At 46.8% G+C, this 18,680-nt stretch overlaps 1 protein-coding gene and 1 pseudogene across 2 annotated transcripts; both read left to right on the top strand.

Annotated features, from left to right (window-relative positions):
* Positions 1–315: 315 nt before the first annotated feature.
* Positions 316–1,614, top strand: LOC112245705 (annotated as a pseudogene).
* Positions 1,615–11,852: 10,238 nt separating this feature from the next.
* LOC112245704 (keratin, type I cytoskeletal 13-like) lies at positions 11,853–15,530 on the top strand. Of its 2 annotated transcripts, XM_042302823.1 has the most exons (8): positions 11,853–12,461; positions 12,888–12,970; positions 13,294–13,450; positions 13,686–13,847; positions 13,987–14,112; positions 14,435–14,655; positions 14,842–14,902; positions 14,960–15,530. In XM_042302823.1, exons 1-8 carry the CDS (start codon positions 11,910–11,912, stop codon positions 15,089–15,091), a joined length of 1,494 nt encoding a protein of 497 aa, XP_042158757.1. In that variant the 5' UTR covers positions 11,853–11,909; the 3' UTR covers positions 15,092–15,530. The 2 variants fall into 2 exon arrangements, with proteins under 2 accessions (XP_042158757.1, XP_024269609.2); XM_024413841.2 differs by having other exon boundaries at positions 14,842–15,530.
* The last annotated feature ends 3,150 nt before the right edge of the window (positions 15,531–18,680 follow it).

Genomic DNA, 18,680 nt, shown 5'->3' with positions numbered 1-18,680 from the left:
AAAAATCTGACTCGGTGGCTAGATTCACAACGACTGTAGCTTTATTTCAATACCAAGCATGTGTATTTTAATGAACGTTTGCGTTTTAACTAATACTATTAGCGTGTAGCGTAGCGCATTTGCATTTCCAGAGCTCTAGGTGGGACGTCTGCGTCTCAAGTAGGCTCAAGAGGTTGCTTCTACCCCCAAATTTACAAATTACCTCGACTAACCTGTGGTGGTGGCGGTTAAGGTTTTGGCATGGGAAGGGGTGGCAGCGGCGGTGGCGGTTATGGTTTCATCATGGGAGGGGGTGGTGGTGGCTTTCAAGCACATCTGTGATAAGCAATGGTGTTCAAATTCATAATGAAGACAGAGGGCAGGTCAAGTTGTTACCATCAGGCAGAGGTTAGTCACGTCTTAATCCTTTAAACTCATCACCATGTGTTTCTCCACAGGAGCTGCTGGCCATGAGGATGGAGATGACTGGACAGATCAACGTGGAGGTGGACACAGCACCACAGGAGGACCTGTCCAGAGTCATGTCTGAGATCCAATACGAGTCCAGCGTGACCTGGAGGCCTGGTTCCAGACCACGGTAGAACTTCTAGAACCCCTAAACTGTGTTCATGGTGTAGATGTCCTTTACTTCTAGTTGGTAACATTGTCACATTCTATCATGAGCTGAAATGTTGGTTTGTTTCTGTGATGATTGACCACTTATTGTGTTTTACAGACAGAGACGTTGAACAAGGAGGTAGCGTCCAGCACAGAGGTTCTCCAGACCTCCAACGCAGAGATTTCGGAGTTCCGTCGCACACTGCAGGGCCTGGAGATTGAACTGCAGTCACAGCTCAGCATGGTGAGCTGTAATTACAAACATCTGACCAAGGACCACAGTTTAGGGCACATTACTTACACAACATTCTGCAACTTTTATGAATAATCAACATTTGACTCTTTCATCATTCTCTACCATCCCTCAAGTATCTCACTTTCACCTGGACTCTTAACACTATCCCTCAAGTTGTTGTAGCCAGGCACCACTCCATCAGCATGGTGAGCCGTAATTATTTTCACAGACCACACATTAGGGGGCATTACTTACACAACTTTCTACAACTTTCATAGATGCTAACTATGCTAATCATTGGTTTCCCTTCCTCACAGCCTCTGCCTCAGCTCCTGCAGTTCCGGCCCCAGCTCCTCCACCTCCACCACACGCAAGATGGTGATTGTCACAGAGGAAATGGTGGACGGCAAGGTGTAGGTAACGGGTTAACACCATTGAAATATAATTAGTAGAATGGGTATAGGAAATGAGAGGCCAGCACATGGAATATTGCTGCTCCCCATTGCTTTATTCATGCAACCTAAAATACGTTTCAACTTATACAAAGGGAATATTCACCTGAAACGACGATCTTCATTATCTTTGTTTTTTGTTAAGGGCAGCTAGCTCTGTTTAACTCTAGTATGGGGTGTCCATACCATCCTCCTATTCTTTCTGGAATGGCTCAAGCCCCTCAGACACCCATCATGGAACATTGACTTCAATGGGTTTTCTTTTCTGGTAATTCTATTTCTATGGTTAACAACTTCTTGGATATAGGGGGCGCTCTTTGAATTTATGGATAAAAAACGTGCCCGTTTTAAGCGCAATATTTTGTCACGAAAAGATGCTCGACTATGCATATAATTGGCAGCTTTGGAAAGAAAACACTCTAAGGTTTCCAAAACTGCAAAGATATTATCTGTCAGTGCCACAGAACTCATGCTACAGGAGAAACCAAGATGAAACCTCAAACAGGAAATCAGCAGAATTTCTGAGGCTCTGTTTTTCATTGTCTCCTTATATGGTTGTGAATGTGCCATGAACGAGCTTAAGCTTTGTGCCGTTTGTCCAAGGTGTCTGCAGCATTGTGACGTATTTGTAGGCATATCATTGGAAGATTGGCCATAAGAGACTACATTTACCATGGGTCCGCCCGGTGTCCTTTGTGTAAATTGGTGCGTAATCTTCAACTGCAGGCATTTTCTCCTGGGATTCAGAGGGGAAAGCACACTTCCACGAACGATATATCATTGAAGAGATATGTGAAAAACACCTTGAGGATTGGTTCTAAACAACGTTTGTCATGTTTCAGTCGATATTATGGAGTTAATTTGGAAAAAAGTTTGGCGTTTTGAAGACTGAATTTTCGTTTTTTTTTTGGTAGCCAAACGTGACGCACCAAACGGAGCAATTTCTCCTAAACAAATCATCTTTCAGGAAAAACGGAGCATTTGCTATCTGAGAGTCTCCTCATTGAAAACATCTGAAGTTCTTCAAAGGTAATGATTTTATTTGAATGATTTTCTGGTTTTTGTGAGAATGTTGCCTGCTAATGCTAATGCTAACGCTAAATGCTACGCTAGCTAGCTACTGTTACACAAATTATTGTTTTCCTATGGTTGAGAAGCATATTTTGAAAATCTGAGATGACAGTGTTGTTAACAAAAGGCTAAGCTTGAGAGCTAGCATATTTATTTCATTTCATTTGCGATTTTCATGAATAGTTAACATTGCGTTATGGTAATGAGCTTGAGGCTGTATTCACGATCCCGGATCCGGGATGGCTAAGTGCAAGAGGTTTTAACACCTCCAGAAAACATATTCTACTACATCTGGATGGAACACCAACAACAAACCCCATTGTGAATACAATAAAGATGCTCTGACTTGCTGACACCATCATTCTGTTTTCTGTATTTTTAATTTTTAATTTATTTTGGATTACCAAGGCAGCAGCTACTCTTCCTGTGGTCCAAACACATTAAAGCACTTACATTACATAGAAAGATTAAACAGTACATTATTACACCACTACATATCGACAATACAAAATGTACGATACAAAATGCCATATACCACCGTACAAAACTATTACTATGTATGCATGTGTGTCTCTTTACAATCCCCGCTATTCCATGAGACACATTTTTACTTGTTTTTTAAAATCTGATTCTACTGCTTGCATGTGGAATAGAGTTCCATGTGGTCATGGCTCTATGGAGTACTGTCCGCCTCCCATAGTCTGTTCTGGACTTGGATTGTGAAGAGACCTCTGGTGGCATGTCTTGGGGGGTGTCCGAGACGTGTGCTAGTAGTTTAAACAGACGGCTCGGTACATTCAGCTGGTCAACACTTCATACAAAAACAAGTAGTCAATCCGTTTGCTGGCTCACCTCTCTAACCACTGGGCTACCTGCCACCCTTAGGCACATCCTGCAATCTAAACTGAGAGGTGAGGGGTTTATTTAACTCTTATTCTACCAGGTGAATTGACTGAGAAGAGAACACATTCTTATTTATAGAAACAACCTACGAAAAGTTGCAGTGGAGAGGTGAGGGGATGAAAGATAGTCATCCCGGTAGGAGGGACAGATTTGGGAATTTAGCTAGGACATAATCATGGCACACTAGAATGTGCGGTCTGTCATCTTTTTGGAGGGGAGAGGACAGGCAGAGGTCACTTTACATAGTTCATGCTTCATATATTTTCTCCTGGGGGGGGTTCTGCATGTTCATTCCTGTCAAACATGAACATTCTTTGCTTGTGTCTGATCAACAGAGTAGCAGCAGCGTGTATGGTGATTGTGTGTGTGTGCATGTGTGTGTATGTGTGTAGAGTCAGCATGAATGTGTGTGTGTGTGTGTGTGTGTCAAATCAAATCCAATTTTATTTGTCACACACACCTGGTTAGCAGATGTTCATGCGAGTGTAGTGAAATGCTTGTTCTTATAGTTCCGACAGTACAGTATTATCTAACAAGCAATCTAACAAATATTAACAAAATGTGTGTGTGTGTGTGTGTGTTTGTTGGAGTATCGATGTGAGTGAGTGTGTAGAGTCCTGTGAGTGTGCATTGAGTCAGTGCAGAAATAAAATAACAGTAATACATACAAAGGGTAATGCAGATTGTCTGTGTAGTGATTGTTAGCTTTTTAGTAAAATCTCATGGACAGATTTTCATGGACAGATGAAACGGCAAGAATCTGTCAAGGCTCACATAGAATAATGTGATTACGAGCGGCAGTAGTTCCTGGTTTTCTGTTTTCATCATTGATTATTTGGATGAATCAGAATTGGGGCGAAGGCAGTGCATAAACTGGTGCAGTGATTTTCAGGCCTGTGTGCAGATGATAAATGGTTTCCACTAGATTCCACAGCCACAAAGTCAAACTTGGCTATATCATTCCCCCCCCCCTTCTTTTTAGCCATGATAGGGAGGGCTTTGGCCGAGAGTTTCCATTTGCAAGGGAGGAGACTTCGCTTCCTTCCTTGGCAAGAAGGTAATCATAATCCCTCCAAAAGTAAAACAGGAAATGGAAACTTTCATGACAAACCTCTGGGTAACTGAGATGAGTTATTTAGCAGTTTTATGGCTGGGGATAGAAGCTGTTCAGGAGCCTGTTGATGTCACGTACTGGTACGGCTTGCCGTGCAGAAGCAGAGAGAACAGTTTATGGCTTGGGTGGCTGGAGTCTTCAACAATTTTCCGAGCCTTCCTTTCACGCCACCTGATATAGATGTCATGGATTGTAGGGAGCTTGGCCCCAGGGATGTACTGGGCTGTCCGCCCCACCGTCTGTAGCACCATGCGATCGAGGGTGGTGCAGTTGCCATACCAAGCAGTGATGCAGCCAGTCATGACGCTCTCAATGGTGCAGCTGTATAACTTTTTGAGGATTTGAGGGCCCGTGACAAATCTTTTCAACCTCCTGAGGAGGAAGACGCTCTGTCATGCCTTCTTCACGGCTGTGTGGGCCGTTTTTAGTCCTTACTGATTTAGACACAGAGCAACTTGAAGCTCTCGACCCACTCCACTACATCCCCATAGATGTGAATGGGGGAGTGCTCACACCCCTGTTTCATGTAGTCCATGATCAGCTCCTTGGTCTTACTGATGTTGAGGGAGAGGTTGTTGTCCTGGCACCACGCTGTCAGATCATTGACCTCCACCATGTAGGCGGTGTTATAGTCACCGGTGATCAGGCCTACCAAATCAAATCAAATGTATTTATATAGACCTTCTTACATCAGCTGATATCTCAAAGTGCTGTACAGAAACCAAATCAAATCAAATCAAATGTATTTATATAGCCCTTTGTACATCAGCTGATATCTCAAAGTGCTGTACAGAAACCCAGCCTAAAACCCCAAACAGCAAGCAATGCAGGTGTAGAAGCACGGTGGCTAGGAAAAACTCCCTAGAAAGGCCAAAACCTAGGAAGAAACCTAGAAAGGAACCAGGCTATGTGGGGTGGCCAGTCCTCTTCTAGCTGTGCCGGGTGGAGATTATAACAGAACATGGCCAAGATGTTCAAATGTTCATAAATGACCAGCATGGTCGAATCATAATAATAAGGCAGAACAGTTGAAACTGGAGCAGCAGCACAGCCAGGTGGACTGGGGACAGCAAGGAGTCATCATGTCAGGTAGTCCTGGGGCATGGTCCTAGGGCTCAGGTCCTCCGAGAGAGAGAAAGAAAGAGAGAAGGGGAGAATTAGAGAACGCACACTTAGATTCACACAGGACACCGAATAGGACAGGAGAAGTACTCCAGATATAACAAACTGACCCTAGCCCCCCGACACATAAACTACTGCAGCATAAATACTGGAGGCTGAGACAGGAGGGGTCAGGAGACACTGTGGCCCCATCCGAGGACACCTCCGGACAGGGCCAAACCCAGCCTAAAACCACAAACAGCAAGCAATGCAGGTGTAGAAGCATGGTGGCTAGGAAAAACTCCCTAGAAAGGCCAAAACCTAGGAAGAAACCTAGAGAGGAAGCGGGCTTTGAGGGGTGGCCAGTCCTCTTCTGCCACCATTGTGTCATCAGCAAACTTGATGAGGGTTTCGGAGTCATGCGTGGCCATGCAGTCGTGGGTGAACAGGAAGGACAAGAGGGGACTAAGCACACACCCCTGTGGGGCCCCCGTGTTGAGGATCAGTGTGGCGGAGGCCTACCCTCACACCTTGGGTCGACCTATCAGGAAATACAGGATCCAGTTGCCGAAGGTGTTCAGTCACAGGTTCCTTGTGGGCTTGGAGGGGACTATGGTGTTGAACGCTGAGCTGTAGTCAATGAACGCTGAGCTGTAGTCAATGAACAGCATTCTCACATAGGTATTACTCTTTCTAGGTGGGTGAAATCAATGTGGAGTGCAATTGAGATTGCGTCATCTATGGATCTGTTGGGGCAGAATGCAAATTGGAGTGGGTCTAGGTTATAGGGTGTCTGGAATGATAGAGTTGATGTGTGCCATAACCAGCCTTTCAAAACACTTCATGATTACAGATGTGAGTCCTACAGGGCGATAGTCATTGTGGCAGGTAGTCTTAGATCAAATCAAATCAAATCAAATTTATTTATATAGCCCTTCTATCTCAAAGTGCTGTACAGGAACCCAGCCTAAAACCCCAAACAGCAAGCAATGCAGGTGTAGAAGCACGGTGGCTAGGAAAAACTCCCTAGAAAGGCCAAAACCTGGAAGAAACCTGAGAGGAACCAGGCTATGTGGGGTGGCCAGTCCTCTTCTGGCTGTGCCGGGTGAGATTATAACAGAACATGGCCAAGATGTTCAAATGTTCATAAATGACCAGCATGGTCGAATAATAATGGCAGAACAGTTGAAACTGGAGCAGCAGCACAGTCAGGTGGAAGTTGAAACTGGAGCAGCAGCATGGCCAGGTGGACTGGGGACAGCAAGGAGTCATCATGTCAGGTAGTCCTGGGGCATGGTCCTAGGGCTCAGGTCAGTTGAAACTGGAACAGCAGCATGGCCAGGTGGACTGGGGACAATCATCATGTCAGGTAGTCGTGGAGTTCCTAGGGCTCGGGTCCTCCGAGAGAGAGAAAGAAAGAGAGAAGGAGAGAATTAGAGAACGCACACTTAGATTCACACAGGACACCGAATAGGACAGGAGAAGTACTCTATAACAAACTGACCCCAGCCCCCGACACATAAACTACTGCAGCATAAATACTGGAGGCTGAGACAGGAGGGGTCAGGAGACACTGTGGCCCCATCCGAGGTCACCCCCGGACAGGGCCAAACAGGAAGGATATAACCCCACCCACTTTGCCAAAGCACAGCCCCACACCACTAGAGGGATATCTTCAACCACCAACTTACCATCCTGAGACAAGGCTGAGTATAGCCCACAAAGATCTCCGCCACGGCACAACCCAAGGGGGGGGGCGCCAACCCAGACAGGATGACCACAACAGTGAATCAACCCACTCAGGTGACGCACCCACTCCAGGGACGGCATGAGAGAGCCCCAGTAAGCCAGTGACCCAGCCCCTGTAATAGTGTTAGAGGCAGAGAATCCCAGTGGAAAGAGGGGAACCGGCCAGGCAGAGACAGCAAGGGCGGTTCGTTGCTCCAGAGCCTTTCCGTTCACCTTCCCACTCCTGGGCCAGACTACACTCAATCATATGACCCACTGAAGAGATGAGTCTTCAGTAAAGACTTAAAGGTTGAGACCGAGTTTGCGTCTCTGACATGGGTAGGCAGACCGTTCCATAAAAATGGAGCTCTATAGGAGAAAGCCCTGCCTCCAGCTGTTTGCTTAGAAATTCCTAGGGACAATTAGGAGGCCTGGAGGTGACCGTAGCGTACGTGTAGGTATGTACGGCAGGACCAAATCAGAGAGATAGGTAGGAGCAAGCCCATGTAATGCTTTGTAGGTTAGCAGTAAAACCTTGAAATCAGCCCTTGCTTTGACAGGAAGCCAGTGTAGAGAGGCTAGCACTGGAGTAATATGATCAAATTTTTTGGTTCTAGTCAGGATTCTAGCAGCCGTATTTAGCACTAACTGAAGTTTATTTAGTGCTTTATCCGGGTAGCCGGAAAATAGAGCATTGCAGTAGTCTAACCTAGAAGTGACAAAAGCATGGATTAATTTTTCTGCATCATTTTTGGACAGAAAGTTTCTGATTTTTGCAATGTTACGTAGATGGAAAAAGATGTCCTTGAAATGGTCTTGATATGTTCTTCAAAAGAGAGATCAGGGTCCAGAGTAACGCCGAGGTCCTTCACAGTTTTATTTGAGACGACTGTACAACCATTAAGATTAATTGTCAGATTCAACAGAATATCTCTTTGTTTCTTGGGACCTAGAACAAGCATCTCTGTTTTGTCCGAGTTTAATAGTAGAAAGTTTGCAGCCATCCACTTCCTTATGTCTGAAACACATGCTTCTAGCGAGGGCAATTTTGGGGCTTCACCATGTTTCATTGAAATGTACAGCTGTGTGTCATCCGCATAGCAGTGAAAGTTTACATTATGTTTTCGAATAACATCCCCAAGAGGTAAAATATATAGTGAGAACAATAGTGGTCCTAAAACGGAACCTTGAGGAACACCGAAATTTACAGTTGATTTGTCAGAGGACAAACCATTCACAGAGACAAACTGATATCTTTCCAACAGATAAGATCTAAACCAGGCCAGAACTTGTCCGTGTAGACCAATTTGGGTTTCCAATCTCTCCAAAAGAATGTGGTGATCGATGGTATCAAAAGCGGCACTAAGGTCTAGGAGCACGAGGACAGATGCAGAGCCTCGGTCCGATGCCATTAAAATGTCATTTACCACCTTCACAAGTGCCGTCTCAGTGCTATGATAGGGTCTAAAACCAGACTGAAGCATTTCGTATACATTGTTTGTCTTCAGGAAGGCAGTGAGTTGCTGAGCAACAGCCTTCTCTAAAATTTTTGAGAGGAATGGAAGATTGATATAGGCCGATAGTTTTTTATATTTTCTGGGTCAAGGTTTGGCTTAGAGTTCTTGGGAACAGGAATGATGGTGGTCAGCTTGAGACATGTGGGGATTAGAGACTGGCTGAGAATGGCTGTTCTGCGCATGCTCTGAGAACGTGCCCTGGAATGCTGTCCAGCCTCACGGACTTGTGAGCGTTTACCTAGATTACCTAGATCCACCAGTCCTCCGGATCTGAGGTGGCCCTCATTCACGGCTCTGTGTTGTTTTTGTAGAAGCGTGCATTAAATTAATTGAGTTCTTCTGGTAGAGAGGCATCATTGGGCAGATCATGGCTGGGCCTTCCTTTGTAATCCGTAATGGACTATTGCCCCTGCCACATGCGGTGGGCGGCGGAGTCTATGTAATAGGATTCCAGCTTGTTCCTATATTGTTCTTTTGCTTGTTTGATGGCTCGGTGGAGATCGTAGTGGGACTTTGTGTCCTCAGCCATAGCCTCGGTGTTGGCTGCGATAGCTCTTTGTGCGGTAAACCTGTTCTTTAGTTTAGCGCCAACCTCTGTGTTAATCCAGGGCTTTTGATTGGGGAAGTGAACCGTCACTGTGGGGACAACGGCGCTGATGTATTTCCTAATGAAGCCATTGATGGAGGTGGTTAGCTTGTCGATGCTATCAGCGGAGTACCGGAACATATTCCAGTCAGCGCTAGCAAAGCAGTCCTGTAGCATAGCCTCCGATTCGGAGGACTATTTCTCCATGGAGAGCATCACAGATACTTCCTGGTTGACCTTGTAGATAGGAAGCAGGAATATAGAGTCATTATCTGATTTTCCAAAGGGGGGACGTGAAAGTGCCTTGTATGCTTGCTTGCGGATAGAGTAACAGTGGTCTAGGACTTTATCGCCCCTAGTGGAGAAGGAGATGTGTTGATGGAACGAACCAACCCAGATACAGGTTTCTGGGATTATATTCGTTATTAATTCTCTTCACCTCCCACAATCCCAGATCCCCAGCCAGCACCGAGATGCTGGTTTCTGAGGGTTTGTAAAAGTCTGCTGTAACGATCCTCTTCCTGTGAATGACTGGAACAGGGCTCAGCATGAGACGTGTTCATGATATTTTATTAAAATCAGAACACTAGAACAAAAAACAACAAAGAGGAAAACGAACAGTTCTGTAAGGAAACTAACAATACAGAAAACAACTACCCACAAAACCCATGTGGGCAAGAGCTACCTAAGTATGGTTCCCAATCAGAGAGAATGATAGACAGCTGTCCCTGATCGAGAACCATACCTGGCCAAAAACAAAGAAATACAAAAACATAGAAAAAAGAACATAGAATTCCCACCCTAGTCACACCCTGGCCTAAACAAAATAGAGAATAAAAGCCTCTCTACAGCCAGGGCGTGACATCTGCAGAGTGCAGGTATAGTCATGAGATGACATTGCACTTTGCCATGTCATATAACACATGGGGTCTTCCAAATGGAAAATGACCCCAAGCATACTTCCAAAGTTGTGGCAAAATGGCTTAAGGACAACAAAGTCAAGGTACTGGAGTGGCCATCACAAAACCCTTACCTCAATGTGTGGGCAGAACTGAAAAAGCGTGTGCGAGCAAGGAGGCCTACAAACCTGACTCAGTTACACCAGCTCTGTCAGGAGGAATGGGCCAAAATTCACCCAACTTATTGTGGGAAGCTTGTGGAAGGCTACCCGAAACATTTGACCTAAGTTAAACAATTTAAAGGCAATGCTTCCAAATACAAATTGAGTGTATGTAAACTTCTGATCCACTGGGAACGTGATGAAAGAAATAAAAGCTGAAATAAATCATTCTCTCTACTATTATTCTGACATTTCACATTCTTAAAATAAAGCGGTGATCCTAACTAACTGATTAAATGTCAGGAGTTTGGAAAAACTGAGTTTAAATGTATTTGGCTATGGTGTATGTAAACTTCCGACTTCAACTGTACACTGTATAAAGTGCAACATCTCCTCCAATGCCACTATAATCCATTCTACTGCAAATCATTAACACGAGGACATAAATGCTGTAATGCTCTTTGGCATTAACCAAATGCAAATCATCTTTTCCACATACTAAATGTCAGACTCAAATGGAAACCTCTGGAGCATGATATAAATACATCTGCAAGAAATGCTCTGGTTATATGGAAATATGCAAACAAGCAACAGCTTGTTCTTGCATGTTGCAGATGCCAAGTTCCCTTCCAAGGTGTTAAGGGAAAAGAACGGTACTTTAATCCCATCTGAGGTTTCTTTTCCTGGGGTAAGATGCCTGGAGTAATGACTCATCCCATGGGGGCTATATAGTGGTACTTTTGTCGGTCCTGCAGACTCCTACTGTTGATGGAAAATGCATGAAGTTGAGTGAAACTTAATACAATGGTAAACTGAGTATGTGCATAAAAGGAACAATGGACTGTTGCTTTTAGGGAAAAGGACAGGAGATTTTCTTGCAAGACATCAGTGTGAGACAAAGACAGGTCTGTTCAGGGAGAATTTTGTCCGGGTGTCAAGCGATAGATCATATTCTACGAAGTGAAGTTTCTTTGCAACTTGTTGTCTTAGTAACATAACAGGTACAGATAAATAGCCATTCTCTGTGTCAATCTATATTATCAGGAAACACGGAAAAGCTCACCTGTCAAAGTTAAACTGTGTGTGTTGACTGATTGACTGACCTACCTGGGGCTAATAGAAGCAGGTGTGTCTGTGCTTTCTACCAGACACTATTTATGGGAGAGGAATTCCATCTGTTTACAGGGTGTGAACTTTTATATGTTTGTGCAGGCAGACACCATATATAGAGCAAGATGGGGGAGGGTGGAGTTGCACAGCAATAGTATATTTTCAATATCCACACATAAAGCACATATATATCTATCCTCCTCCATCTCCTGCATCCTAGCGTCTGCCCGCAGGGTGTCAAAGTGGGTGGAGGAGTCCTGCCCTGCCCTACATGAGGTAATGCTTACCTGTATTCCTCCCTTCTGCCTCTCCCACCCATGTCCATCTCCAACCCTCCCTCCTTCTGCCCTGTGCAGCATAAAAGAGAACAGTGGCTGGGCCGTGCACCACATTCTCTCTCCTCATCCCAGGCAGGCAGACTCGCTCTCAGCAGCCATGTCCTTCTCCAGATCTAGCATGTCCTACAGCAGCAGCGGTGGAGGCGGAGGTGGCACCATGTCCATGAGGTCTGGAGGTGGAGGTGGAATGGGTATGGGCTCCTCCCGCTTCTCCTCGATGGGTGGTGGTGGTGGAGGTGGAGGAGGCCACGTCACTGCCATGAGGGCCGGCAGTGTGTATGGAGGAGCAGGAGGCTCTGGGGTGCGCATCTCTAGCTCCTCGTTCGGTTCCGGCGGTGGAGGTGGTGGTGGTGGCGGTTATGGTTTCAGAATGGGAGGGGGTGGCGGTGGCGGTTTTAGTTTTGGCATGGGTGGGGGTGGTGGGGGTGGTGGCGGCGGTGGAGCCGACCTCCATGTGTCGGTCAATGAGAAGGCCACAATGCAGAACCTGAACGACCGCCTGTCCACCTACTTGGAGAAGGTGCGCCTGCTAGAGGCGGCCAACGCCGAGCTGGAGCTGAAGATCCGTCAGTTCGTTGAGAGCAAGACGTCCCCCAGCGCTCGCGACTACTCTGGCTTCTATGCTACTATCGCCGACCTTCAGGACAAGGTATGTGATGTGTCTCCTAGATGGCGAAAGCATTCAATGATGAATGTTAGGACTATGAATATTGGACAATGCAAAATTACATATTTTTTTTATTCAACCAAAATTGATTCAACCAAGATATTGCACAAAAGATAGATGCAAAGACAGTATGCATATTTTTAGCTGCAGCATTGAAAATAAAGCAGATAATTGACGCTATTCTTTCCTCTCTCTTAAGAGCCCCTAGGCGATTGCAAAAGGTGCCATGCTCTACGATCATAACGACCACAGGTTCCCTGTAATGCTTCCATGAGCTCTAATTTACAGTGCAGATGAAACTCAGAACTAAATGATTACAGTGTGGTATCACTGTTTGTGTGTACTGCATATGTGGGAAATTACAAGCATACCCCATCCTGAAATGTTTTGCCATCCTCCACCTCTCAGATCCAGGCTGCCACCTGCTTGAACGGAAGCATCTATCTCAGCATCGACAACTCAAAGCTCGCTGCAGACGACTTCAGAAACAAGTAAGTACATCCAACACCATCCACAGATACAGTACACTGCTCGTACATTACATTAACTACATGGAATAACCCCAAATCTGTAAAAACACTCATACTGTTTTTTATTACATTTTGTATTGAATCTACAAAAATAGAAACCAAATGACATTACCCTTCACCTCCACCTTAACCACACCCTCACAACAGACATATCAGAAGTCTGGTGTTACTTTCTGTTATTTTCCCCAAACTTAATGGAATACTAGAATCTATAACTCCCCTGCTATTCTCACAGAGGAACACAATCAGGCAGTTCTTTGACCTAAGCTCTCTCCATCTCTCAGGTATGAGAACGAGCTGGCCATGCGTCAGTCAGTGGAGGCGGACATCGCCGGGATGAAGAGGATGCTGGATGAGATGACCATGGCCAGATCTGACCTGGAGATGCAGATCGAGGGACTGAAGGAGGAGCTCATCTATCTCAAGAAGAACCATGAGGAGGTGGGTGTGGGCTGATGGGACATATCCATACAGTCCCTTAATGTATTTCATCTATAGACCATGTCAACCTGCTATGGGTCTTCACTAGAACACCATTGCTGGCTTTCAAGCACATCTGTATCAAGCAATGGTGTTCAAATGTATAATGAAGACAGGGCAGGTCAAGTTGTTATCATCAGGCAGAGGTTAGGCACTTTTTAATTGTTTAAACTCACCCCTATGTTTTTCTCCAAAGGAGCTGCTGGCCATGAGGACTCAGATGACTGGACAGATCAACGTGGAGGTGGACGCAGCACCACAGGAGGACCTGTCCAGAGTCATGGCTGAGATTCGTGAGCAGTACGAGGCCGGTAGTGCCAAGAACCAGCGTGACCTGGAGGCCTGGTTCCAGACCAAGGTAGAACTTCTAGAACCCCTAAACTATGTTCATGGTGTAGATGTTACCAACTAGAAGTAAAGGAATGTTGTCACATTCTATTATGAGCTGAAATGTTGGTTTGTTTCTGTGATGATTGACCACTTATTGTGTTTTACAGACAGAGACGTTGAACAAGGAGGTGGCGTCCAGCACAGAGGTTCTCCAGACCTCCAAGTCAGAGATTTCGGAGATCCGTCGCACACTGCAGGGCCTGGAGATTGAACTGCAGTCACAGCTCAGCATGGTGAGCTGTAATTACAAACATCTGACCAAGGACCACAGTTTAGGGCACATTACTTACACAACTTTCTGCAACTTTCTGCAATAATCAACATTTGACTCTTCTATCATTCTACCATCCCTCAAGTATCTCACTTTCACCTGGACTCTAACACTATCCCTCAAGTTGTTGTAGCCAGGCACCACTCCATTACTATAGCTAACATCTACCTGCCTTCACATTCAATTACTAGAGCTAACTTTTTCAGTATTACAGTAAACATTCCAATTTCCAAACCTACTCCCACAGTTTTTGACCCATCATCTCTATATCCCCCGGCCAATAGAAAGGCTCCCTGGAGAACACGCTGGCGGAGACGGAGGGCCGTTACTCAATGCAGCTGGGACGCCTCCAGAGCCAAGTGACCAGTCTGGAGGAGCAGCTAGTGTCTCTCCGCAGCGACATGGAACGCCAGGGCCAGGAGTACAAGATGCTGCTGGACATCAAGACACGCCTGGAGATGGAGATTGCGGAGTACAGGAGGCTGCTGGACGGAGAGGCTAGCGGGTAAGGCAGGATGGAATTGGATGTCTCCCTCAACATTTCACTTTAAAAACAATGCTCATTTGAAATTGACCTTAGTATGAGCCATGGTTACTTTTGACATGAATCATCAGCTATGTGATCTTTAATAGATACTTATTATGATCATAGATGCTAACTATGCTCACCATTGGTTTCCCTTCCTCACAGCCTCGGCCTTAGCTCCTCGAAATCTGGCCACAGCTCCTCCAGCTCCCACATCAGCTCGTCTAGCTCCGGCGTCAGCTCCGGCCTAAGCTCCGGCCTCAGCTCCTCCAGCTCTGGCCTCAGCTCCGGCCTCAGCTCCTCCAGCTCCGGCCCCAGCTCATCCACCTCCACCACACGCAAGGTGGTGATCGTCACAGAGGAAATGGTGGATGGCAAGGTTGTCTCCTCAAGTGAAACCAAACACACCTCTTAAGGTCCCACACACACAGCGAGCACTGCAGTAAGCAACGGGTTAACCCCATACAAATATAATTGCTAGACTGGGTATAGGAAATGAGAGGCCATCACATGGAATATTGCTGCACCCCAGTGCTTTGTTCATGCAACCTAAAATTCAACGTCATCATAAGATGAAAAATCCCTGTCTTCCTTATCTGTATTATTTGTTTAGGCCAGCTTGGGTTAACTGTAGTTAAAGATGTGCATATCATCCTCCTATTCTTTCTAGAATGGCTAAAACCCCTCAGACACCCATCATGGTACATTGACTTGAATGGGGAATTATTTTCTGGTAATTCTATTTTTATGGTTAACACATACAGAACAACATATTCTACTACATCTGGATGGGACACCAACAGCAGACCCCATTGTGAATACAATAAAGATGCTCTGACTTGCTGACACCATCATTCTGTCTTCTGTGTCTTTCAACTTGATGTATCTGATCTGGCATGCTCCTGTACATCTGACTATCATATAGGGTGTCATCTTGTGCACGTGAGACAAATTCTATGGTCTTGAGAAAGCATATGTGTCAGAATGATCTTGAATAGTGTAATTTATGACATTCACTTCTGCTGAGTTGAGTTTAATAGTTGGCAATATAGAAATGTGAATAGAAGAAGTCTGATTGCTAGTGTCACGAACCGGCTCGTAACCAGTTACAAAGAGGGTGTTGCGTTTACGCACTGAAGGTAGGTGAGGAGTCAAACGCAGGAGAGCAGAGATGTCAGTGTAGCGTATATTTTAATCAGGGCAAGTCCAAAAACACAGTACAGTACAATACCCCAAAACAAAGGGAAGTAACAGTATTCTTGTAAGGCGCAAAAACACAATGCACCTTACTATAATAACCACACGCGAAATACACTGAGGAAAGCCTCCACAAGCAACAAGAAAAATGATCCCGCACAAACCTAAGCGGGGAAACAGGGGTAGATATACACACATAAATTAAAGCAAATGAAAACCAGGTGTGAATGAACCAAAGACAAAACAAACGGAAAAGGAAACATGGATCGGTGATGGCTAGTAGGCCGGCGACGCCGAGCACCGCCCGAACAGGGAGAGGAACCACCTTAGGTGGAAGTCTATTACAGTAACCCCCCCTCTCCCCCGATGTGCGGCTCCCAATGCCGGCCTTGAGGGTGACCCAGAGGACGAGGTGCAGGGCGATCCGGATGGAGGCGGTGAATCTCCCTCGGCAGAGATGGGTCTAATATGTCCTCCACCGGCACCCAGCATCTCTCCTCCGGGCCGTACCCCTTCCCAATCCACAAGGTACTGAAGGCCCCCCACCTGACGCCTTGAGTCCAGTATGGACCGAACTGCATACCCCGGGGCCCCCTTGATGTCCAGGGGGGTGGAGGGACCTCCCGCACCTCAGCTTCTTGAAGCGGATCAGTCACCACCGGCCTGAAAGAGAGACACATGAAACGAAGGGTTAATACAGTAATAAGGGCGAGCTGTAACCTGTAACACACCTCGTTTATTCTCCCCAGGACTTTAAATGGCCCCACAAACCGCGGACCCAGCTTCCGGCAGGGCAGGCAGAGGGGCAGGTTTCGGGTCGAGAGGCAGAACCGGTCTCCCGGTGCGAACACCGGGGCCTCACTGCGGTGACGGGCAGCGCTTGCCTTCTGCCGCCCTTCAGCCCGTTTCAGGCACCCGTGGGCGGCCTCCCAGGTCTTGAACTGGGGACCCCGATCAAAAACGATGTCCTCAGGCACCCCGTAGTGCCGGAAGATGTGTGTAAACAGGGCCTCCGCAGTCTGTAGGGCCGTAGGGAGACCGGGCAAAGGGAGGAGACGACAGGACTTAGAAAACCGATCCACAACGACCAGGATCGTGGTGTTCCCTGTGACGGAGGACGATCGGTCAGGAAGTCCACCGACAGGTGTGACCAAGGCCACTGTGGAATGGGAAGGGGTTGTAATTTCCCTTGGGGCAGGTGCCTAGGATCCTTGAACTGAGCGCACACCGAGCAGGAGGAAACATAAACCCTCACGTCCTTGGCCAAAGTGGACCACCAGTACTTCCCACTAAGACTTCGCACCGTCCTACCAATGCCCGGATGACCAGAGTAAGGTGTGAGCCCACCAGATCAATCTGTCACGAACTTTGAACGGAACGTACACCCGTCCAGCTGGACACTGAGGTGGAGTAGGCTCTGAACGTGACGCCCGCTCGATGTCCGCGTCCACCTCCCATACCACCGGTGCCACTAGACAAGAGGCCGGAAGTATGGGAGTGGGATCGATGGACCGCTCCTCTGTATCATACAGTCGTGACAGTGCGTCCGCCTTAGTATTCTGGGAACCCGGTCTATATGACATCGTAAACCTATACCGGGTGAAAAACATAGCCCACCAGGGTTCAGTCTCCTCGCCGCCCGGATGTACTCTAGATTACGGTGGTCAGTCCAGATGAGAAAAGGGTGTTTAGCCCCCTCAAGCCAATGTCTCCACACCTTCAGAGCCCTGACGACAGCCAACAACTCCCGGTCCCCCACGTCATAGTTTCACTCCGCCGGGTTGAGCTTCGGTGGCGTACCCGAGCGCTGTGAGAGCACGGCTCCAATCCCAGCCTCGGACGCGTCCACCTCCACTCTGAATGCCAAAGAGGGATCCAAATAGGCCAGCACGGGAGCCGAGGTAAACAGAGCCTTCAGGCAACCAAAAGCCCTGTCCGCCTCAGCCGACCACCGCAGACGCACCGGTCTCCCCTTCAGCAGTGAGGTAATGGGAGCAGCCACCTGCCCAAGGGGCGTAAAAGTCACTTTAGAGTATCGAGAATGATGCACCCAAAAAAAAAAAATCTCTGCACCCTAAAAATCTCTGCACTTCCTTTACCATGGTGGGAGTCAGCCAATTACGCACGGCTGCAATTTGGTCACACTCCATCACCAACCCTGATGTGGAAATGCGATATCCTAGGTAGCAGACGGCCTGTTGGAAGAACAAGCATTTCTCAGCCTTGACGTACAGGTCATGCTCCATTATTCGCCCAAGTACTCTGTGCACCAGAGACACATGCGCGGCGTGTGTAGCGGAATATATCTGAATGTCATCGATATAAACCACCACACCCTGCTGTGCAGGTACCTGAAAATCTTGTTTACAAAGGATTGGAAGACAGCTGGAGCATTCTTCAACCCGTACGGCATGACGAGGTACTCATAATTGCCTGATGTGGTACTAAACGCTGTCTTCCGCTCATCTCCCTCACAGATACGCACCAAGTTATATGCGCTCCTGAGATCCAGTTTTGTGAAGAAGCGTGCCCAGTGAAATGACTCAATCGCCGTGGCGATGAGAGGTAGCGGGTAACTGTACCCCACTGTAATGGAATTTAGACCTCTACAGTCAATGCAGGGGCGCAGACCTCCCTCCTTCTTCTTCACAAAAAAAAGAAACTCAAGGAGGCAGGTGACGTGGAGGGCCGAATGTACCCCTTCCCCAGAGATTCAGAGACATATGTCTCCATAGCCACCGTCTCATCCTGTGACAGGGGATACACGTGACTCCTGGGAATTGCGCCGTCTACCAGGAGAATTATCG

The sequence above is a fragment of the Oncorhynchus tshawytscha genome, linkage group LG02 (assembly GCF_018296145.1).
Source record: "Oncorhynchus tshawytscha isolate Ot180627B linkage group LG02, Otsh_v2.0, whole genome shotgun sequence".
In the NCBI taxonomy this organism is placed as follows: Eukaryota; Metazoa; Chordata; class Actinopteri; order Salmoniformes; family Salmonidae; genus Oncorhynchus; species Oncorhynchus tshawytscha.
This window is presented reverse-complemented; position numbering and strand designations above follow the sequence as displayed.

Coding starts and splice junctions, on each gene's coding strand:
- LOC112245704 (XM_024413841.2), top strand. CDS start 11,910: ATGTCCTTCTCCAGATCTAGCATGTCCTACAGCAGCAGCGGTGGAGGC. Junction 12,462..12,887: donor TCGCCGACCTTCAGGACAAG/GTATGTGATGTG, acceptor TCCACCTCTCAG/ATCCAGGCTGCCACCTGCTT. Junction 12,971..13,293: donor GCAGACGACTTCAGAAACAA/GTAAGTACATCC, acceptor TCCATCTCTCAG/GTATGAGAACGAGCTGGCCA.